Source organism: Alligator sinensis, unplaced genomic scaffold, assembly GCF_000455745.1.
Source record: "Alligator sinensis unplaced genomic scaffold, ASM45574v1 scaffold91_2, whole genome shotgun sequence".
Lineage (NCBI taxonomy): Eukaryota > Metazoa > Chordata > Crocodylia > Alligatoridae > Alligator > Alligator sinensis.
The window spans coordinates 686,461-694,343 of NW_005842529.1; the positions used below are offsets into that span (position 1 = coordinate 686,461).

The following is a 7,883-nucleotide window of genomic DNA, read 5'->3' on the forward strand; positions in this document are numbered from 1 at the left end:
CAGGAGAGAACTCGCACATGGCGACCCAGGCGGGATCGGGAGAGGGCCCGCACACTCCCCAGGCACCAGAAAAGGAGCAGCAAGATGTGGGCTTCATGGTTCCAGCATGAGGCTTCTAGCCACTTCCAGCCCGAGCAGACAGTGAGCACATCTACACGTTCATTAATGCACACCAGTTACTGGTATCCAGGTTGTAGCCCTGTTGGTCTAATGAAGTACTAACTGTGCAGTAGCTAGTTACTGTGCAGTAGTGCAGGCGCATGCTTTTCTTAGTGATGCTTACTGCACAGTACCCTAATACTACTGTGCTGGGCAGTAAAACATTAGCCCAATTTTTGCCTGCTACTGCACAATGTTATTAGGCTACTGGGCATTAAGCATCTTGTGTAGATGCACCCGAGGAGAAAAAAAACTCCAGAAGGAGCAGAGGGAAGAGGAGGGCACCTCACACGCTGGTCCCCTCAGGAGGCCAAGCCAGGGCTGGGTGGGGGGAGCAAGCCTCCTCGGGGAGGGAGGGGAGAGCCGAGGAGCCCTCGGCGTCAGGCAGGGAACGGGCAAGGGGAGCAGGCGCCCGAGGGGAGCGAGATCCGGGAGTCGGGTTTCAACCCGCCCCCAGCTGCCTGGCGCGCGGACTCACCTCGCAGCCTCCGGCCCCGGGCGCTGGGGAGCCGCCGCCGCCGCAATGCGAGGGGGTCCGGCCCCGCCACCAGGCTTGAGTGCACTCCCGCAGCTGATCCCAGGAGAAAGTGAGTGAGTTAGGACTAGTCCCGCCCTCCCCAGCTCAAGAAGCATGAGTCAGCCCTAGCCAAAGCCAGGCTAGGATTTTTTTCAAAAGCATTTCAGACTCACCTGACGCCTTTCATTTCCTTCCCAACCCGAGTTGAGGTTGTTCCGGGAAAGCCGCGCGCCTGGCCGAGTCCTGAGGCGGGTGCCCGGCAGGACGCGTCCGGCCCCGCGGACTCCCCGGGAAACCCCAGCGCCGACCCTCCCCGCTCTGCCAGGCGGGTCCGCAGCTGTTCGCCTCAGGGACAGCCAGCAGACGCGGAGCTTCAGGCCAGGGGACGACACCCCGGTGTAGCCTTCTCCTCGCCAACTGAGAAGGGCTCAGTGAAATGCGGCCACATCCACTTGTTGCGGAGTTAATCCCGGGGGGGCACAGTCTCGGCTCTCCGCACCCGTCCCCGCCTCCTGCTGCAGCCTGCAGACTCCAGGGGTTTTCAGCCTTTTCTAGACGCAAGGCATCCCTGGAGAGACTCAAGGCCTTGCGTCTAAAAGGTCCTGCAAGGCCATGGAAAGTGCTTTGAGTCTAAAAAAGCTTGAGAACCACTTACCACCAAGCAACTTAGAGGTAAAAATACTTTTCCAACTTTCTCTGATCCTAATCTGCACAAAATGAACTGTTCCAAACAGATGACTTTACCAAACCTTCAATTCTCCTGCAAAATACAAATTTTCATTTTTACCTAGGAGAACTTTTACAAACTGTGCAATCTCCTATGCCTGATGAAGGGTGCCTGTGCCAAAAAGCTTGCAAATAAAGACTTTTTTTTTTTCCAAATACCAAGTTGGTCTAATATCACACATTACCTCTGCCACCAGGTTTGATTCCTTGAGTCTAAAAAAGAACGGCTGCCTTCAGCTAGACAGGTGAAGGGGCATCCTGTCCACCCTCCAGTGGAAGCTGTAAGTGTGCAGATGCCTGGGCCTGAGAGGAAAGCATTAGAGGGAGCATGGCTCTATAAACCTAATGATGGAGGTAGCCCACTCTCTTTGGAAGGGAAGACCTGGCTGGATTCCAGTTTGTGCCTGCTAATTGTTCGTTATTGGCTCTTTAATACAAAATGCAAAAGCATTCCCTAGAAAAGAGACTACTCTGAGAAGTGCTGCATTAATACACCTATACTACTTCCAGTACTCAAGCTACCTGGTTTAGAGAGAACTGAGCTACCCCTGCACAACATTACACTGTGCCATATAGACATACTCTGAAAACAAGTCATTTTTTCTGTGCCTCGATTTCCACATCTGCAGTATTATACTACTTACTTGATCAATGTCTGAAGTACAGTTTAAGAGCCTTGGATGGAGACAGTGCAGCATTGGTGGCTACAATATAAACTACCCCATGCTGCCCTGCAGATGTCTTATTCCTGAGCTGGATTTGGGCTGGTAAACTCTGTAGATGAAGCACTTAGCTCCACCAGTTATAAAGCAACAGTAAAGAAACATGGAAAGAGCTACTTCCTTTTAACACTGAACAAGGAACTTTGTTAGAATAAGGGAAACAGTAAAAAGTTGCCAAAACTTGAGATTTAATTGCGATGCTTAATGTTTGATGTTTTGCTTAAAGTTACAGCTCCTGGAGTTGCATGAAAATGGAAACTCTGCAGCTTTAACAAAATGAGTACCCAGTCTTTGTGGCTGTGAAAAAAATATTTAGATATGTGGCCTGAGTGTGCCCTAAAGGACCCTAAATGCCAAAAGCAAACAAAAAATAACTTTGATTTAATAATCTACTGAAAAAATCATACTTACTAAGCCAATGTAATGATTGTTGGATGTTTCTGTTTGGCAGACATGCAGTAGTAGCTGTAAAGCTAAGTTTCTGCCTAGTAGTTTCCATAACCCTCCCTACATAGTTTCCTGCTACATTTATAAAGAAGCAGCAAACCACATATTCTCTCATGCATTCAGTTTCATTGATTATTTCCAAGCTTCTCATGGAGAAAAAGGTAGAATAAAAACTATGTAAAATAATCGATTGAGTCCCTTGATATTGTTTAGGTCTCAGTAATGAAGTGTCATAAATGTATATTCTAATATTGACATGCAACATTTGTATGTACTTGCAAAAACTATCTTAGCTCGGAGCTGACAGACTTAGGAGCAATGTTGTTGTCTCCCATCTAGGTGAAAAATACAAAACTAAAATAATTTGCAAACCTAATATATTTATTTAAATTAAAAAACTGCTTAACCATATTTTAAGTGTTACAAGGAACCAAATGTTGATTTTTTTTTTTCCCTTTTTCAAGCACAAAGGCCTCATATTCATACATACGCTGGTAAATAGCAGATAAAAACCTTGACTATTCAAAAAATATTTAAAAGGAGAACAGAATAGCCTTTTGGGAGGAAAGAAGAAAGTAAGTCACAATATAAATGGATGATATATATTTAAAACAAGTGATCTGTTTATCCATGGAAAATGTGTTTGCACAATCAAAATCTTTACTCTTACCAGAAATTAATATTTGGGTCTAATCTACAAGAAAATAAATATTTTGCCCAAATAAAAGTTGTGTTGTCACCTTGAAAAAACACACTACTCTTTGAAATCAAATGTGTGAAGTTCAGTCAATCTAATTGTATAATTTGTCTGAGGTCAACTAATGATGTTACAGAACATGACTCTACTTCTATCAAAACATATGCACCTGCTTAACTTTATACACTGTTTGTTTGATGTCTGTTATGGTTAATGGAACTATTGAGACATGAAATATTAAACATGTGTAAATCTCTACAGGATCAAAATAGTAATGGGACAGACCGAATCGTGCCAAAAAACTTTTGATCGCTTTTCCAGGAAAATAATTCTATAGCTGTGAAATAGTTTGTTTTTGTTTGTATTCATATTTATTAATTTAATCGTAACACAATACAGATTATTATTATATTGCAAATACATTATGATACAGTTCATAACCACAATAAGGTGACCCATGTCTTTTAGCAGCCTTTGTGCCACATGGAATTAAAACTTGTGGTAGAGATGATATATTTTATTAAATCAACTAGATATTTAAAAATATATATTTATTTGCAAGCTTTCGGGCACTCTCACCCTTCCTCAGGCATAGAATGCAAAGCATGTACAAATTCTCCTAGGTAGAAATGAAAAATCATATTTCTCAGGAGACCTGAAGGTGTTGTAAGATTTGATTGGAATAGTTCATGGCATAAATAGCCATATGATGAGGTCTAAAAAAGAAGAGGAGGATTGCCAATCTTGCCATCAAAATAAATCCTAACGGGGTTGGTAGAATCAAGGGAGCAACTTCAGCTCAGAAATAATTGTGTGCTGGTGCGCCAAGTTATACTCAGAACTGTACAGAGTCTAGAGTTCTCACCCAACAGAGAATGGATTTGTCCAGAAGCCAGTGCTGGCACTGTTATTCTGGATTAATAGTTTTGTCTTTAGTTAAGGTTTAAGAATTTAATTTTTATTAAAGGAATTTGCCAAGATATATAGTTTTGTTGCTGTTTTTTGTTTTTGCTGGATACAAGAAAAATGAAGTAAAACTTCAAAGTGGATTCCCCCCTTTCTCCTTACTTGTGAATTTTCTGTCTTGGCTGCCTAACCCTGCTACAGCGATAAAGGAATGTTGTTTCCTACATGTCATTACCTGCTTATTTATTTATCAGACAGATGGTACTTACTTTTAAAGAGGTGGCTGCTCTTTTTCATTGATTGAACAAACAATATTAAAAAAAAAAAAGAAATTAGAACAATGAAGCTGTGCTGATTTTATTTGTTAAGCTGTCCAGAAGAGATTTAGTCCCTAATGCAGTAATGATGACAGAGATTTCCTGCTGTCCTTCCTCAAAAATGTTTGTGCAATTTGGGAAAAAAGGAATCAATATATACCCAACTGAAAAATGGTATGTGAATTAACACCAACTCCGCAAACACAAAAACAGGTGTAACTGCATTGCTGCGAGTTCCATTGGATGAATTTCCTTGTGAGTTTAGGGGAATCAAGAACTTGTCCATCCCTCCTGACATGATCAGACACCCCCAACAAATGGATCCCCCTTTTCATAAAAATCAAAACCTAACGAAGACAGACAAGGTTCTTTGGGTAGATGTGATATCTTTCATTAGACCAACTACATAGTTGGAAAAATTGTTCTTGGCAAGCTTTCAGGCACAAATACACCAGACTCCCCCTCTGCCTGAAGAAGGGTATTTGTGCCTGAAATCTTGCCAAGAACAATTTTTCCAACTATGTAGTTGGTCTAATACAAGAGATCACATTTACCCAAAGAAACTTGTCTGCCTCTGTCTTTAGACCAACGCAGCTACAACCAATGCTTCCAAAAAGCAAACAAAGAAACGTTCTTAACCACAGCCCCCTGAATGGGAGAAAAGCCAGCTATTTCTTAATACCATTCACTCTTGCTAATCTTATTTTGCATGGAAGGAAGTTGCTCGGATACTCTGCACATGGGTGTCTGGATAAAACCCCTCTGAAAGCTCATTTAGATCTGATACCCAGCTCTGACTGCAGGATCCCTGCTAGGTTAAATATTCAAGTCTAACTTTAGCTTCTCACTCTCATTTCGATCAATGCTTTAAAAAGCCTTCTTCATTTTCTTTTTTTTTTCTTTTTCCCTTCGCGCTCTCCGTCTCTGCATGCGTGCATTTGGCAGGCAACCCCTTGGCTAGCACATTTCCCTACTCCCAGGGACTGAGGTCATCTGATGCACAGCAGCTGCCTCTTTAAGCCTGGGCTCCCTCTGCCTCCTCCCATCCCCTGCGTGGGCGAGGTTTCCTTTGACCCTGGAACAGAAACAATCCTCCAGACCCGGAAGCTGCCTCTACACGTGGTCACATGCGGAGCTGCTGCCAGTCGGACTGCTGGTTGCTTGAAGGCTGCTGGGGGCACCTGTTCCCTTGCTCCTGAGGCAGGAGGGAAAGGAGCTCTGTGGCCTGCAAGTGGTGGGGGAGAGGTTGCATTGGCAGTGCAAGGATCTCGCTATTTATCCCCCAGGACTGAGGTGTGTGCTTAGCAGCGTAGAGGTCTTGGGGGAATCGTTTTTCCTCCATCACAGCTGCAGCTATGGGAGCAGAGCAGAGTGCAGAAGCTGAGAGCCGGCCACATGATCTGAGCTCTTCAGGTCAGTCTCCTTTTCACTTCCTGGCTACAAGCATGACCTGCTGGGAGGGGCAGTGGCAGCAGTAAAAGCTGATGGGTGAACTGGGGGTGCTGTGCTGGTTAATTACAGTGGGGACTTTTTTGTGTATCAGTATGCAGCACATGACTGTTGCAACGTTTATTAACCTCACATTTCATGGCTTACAGGAAGCATGTTTGCATCAGGGACCCAACACACAGCGGGGAGGAAGTGAGATGGGTAGTATGCAGCCCTTGTAGCAAAAGGAAGCCACTCTTATGGCTGGGGCCTGAGATCTAGGTGTAGTCTTTCCTTCCTTGGAGAGAGAGACTTGCATAGGCTGTTATTTCTTCTTCTTACAGAAATGTCTGCTGTAGGTGGGTGCTCGTAAAGGGGTGTTTTTGTACAGAGGGGATCTGTTGGATGTTTGATCCTAAGCAGTGGTATGGTAGAATACAGCAGTAGCTATCAGGACTAAGTGAAAGGAACAAGAGCAGGGATGATATTTGGAGACTTGCAGGTTCATATCATTAGCTATGCTGCACACTAATTCTGGGGTCAAATGGATGGAGCCAGCCAAGAGTTGTGGAGATAAATGACAATAGAGACTTCAACAATGCATATTTTTGTCCCCTATTTGACATCATGATGAAAGACAACAAAAATTTTAAATTTGGACTTTTATAACTTTACTTTCAATTAACCTTAGAAACTGGGTTTGGCTGGAAAGATCTCAAAGAATGGTAAAAGCCCTAATCATAGGGCAGTGCCAAGTTAAGAATCATATGTTATCAACAGATTTTTTTTACTAATAACCCATTTTAGTAATCTGAAGTGGAAGGACTTAAAAATTGAGTGAATTTGTCCACATATATCTGCTGCATTGAGCTTCTAATTCTTTTCTATGTCCATTAGACAGTGAAGATAAGTCCATTTTACTCTCTTTATTGAGTGAAAAGTCACCTCAGTTCTTAGGCTGCAGTGGTTTCAGTTTCAAACTGTACAAGGATTCCTTCACTTGATTTTTACTGTGGAAAAGAGTTGATTTTAATCCATTCTTTTGTTACCATTTTGGACCAAATTTAAGTTTAAAAGTGACCCTTTATATGTACCAGAAGTACAGCAGTTCTGACAGTTAGCATGAGTTTTTGAACTAGACTCCAGAAGTCTATTTTTGTTCTGCTGTCAGGCAGCGAATGTTATATGCATTAGTGTTAGAGTGAGCATGAGACATCTTAAGCACTGACTCCAGTAAGTGGGACAAGAATGAACAGGGACCGGGACATCCCACCTACCAGAGGTAGGGACAATCTCGGGGATAGCTCTGTCAGGCCTTTAGTCAGTGCAGAAGTAGTTAGGGATCTTCTGGAAGGGCTAGACATTTTTAAATCTGCAGGTCCAGATGCCCTCCACCCAAGGGTGTTGAGGGAGCTGGCAGGGGTCATCGCGGAGCCCTTGGCCCCGCTGTATGAGGATTCGTGGTCATCTGGCCAGGTGCCAGGGGATTGGAAACTGGCTAATGTGGTCCCAGTTTTCAAGAAAAGGAGGAAGGAGGACCCAAGTAACTATAGGCCTGTAAGCCTCACCTCGGTGCTCGGGAAGATCTTGGAGAGAATCATCAAGGAGCACATCTGTGGGGGGCCTGCAGGGGAGATCATGCTCAGGGGCAATCGGCATGGGTTCATCAAAGGCAGGTGCTGCCTGAGCACCCTGATTGCCTTTTATGACCAAGTAACTAAATCCTTGGATGGTGGTGTTGCCGTGGACATAGTCTTTCTAGACTTTAAGAAGGCCTTTGACACTGTCTCTCACCCCATCCTCATCAATAAATTAAGCGACTGTGGCATTGATACCCACACAGTTGGATGGGTAAAAAATTGGCTGATGGGGCGCACCCAGAGAGTAGTGGTAGACGAGTTGTACTCAACCTGGCGAGATGTGAGCAGTGGGGTACCCCAGGGCTTGGTCCTCGGGCCTGCACT

At 44.0% G+C, this 7,883-nt stretch overlaps 2 protein-coding genes across 8 annotated transcripts in view; one reads left to right on the forward strand and one right to left on the reverse strand.

Annotated features, from left to right (window-relative positions):
* Positions 1–4,567, reverse strand: part of MANSC1 (MANSC domain containing 1) — a 25,884-nt gene extending 21,317 nt beyond the window's left edge. The window contains exons 1-2 of one of the 5 annotated variants that reach the window (XM_025213449.1): positions 4,444–4,567; positions 638–1,278 (exon numbers count right to left, since the gene is read on the reverse strand). The gene's annotated coding sequence lies outside the window, so the exon portion shown is untranslated. Of the gene's footprint in view, positions 1–637; positions 2,832–4,443 lie in introns of those variants that run through there. The other 4 variants (XM_025213450.1, XM_025213451.1, XM_006031790.3 and 1 more) reach the window with 4 other exon arrangements.
* A 1,022-nt stretch (positions 4,568–5,589) lies between these two features.
* The window catches only part of BORCS5 (BLOC-1 related complex subunit 5), a 124,863-nt gene continuing 122,569 nt past the window's right edge, over positions 5,590–7,883 (forward strand). For all 3 annotated transcript variants that reach the window (XM_025213462.1, XM_006031792.3, XM_025213463.1), the window contains exon 1: positions 5,590–5,904. In XM_025213462.1, coding sequence (XP_025069247.1) covers positions 5,847–5,904 — 58 coding nt within the window. In that variant the 5' untranslated portion in view covers positions 5,590–5,846. The remainder of the gene's footprint in view (positions 5,905–7,883) is intronic.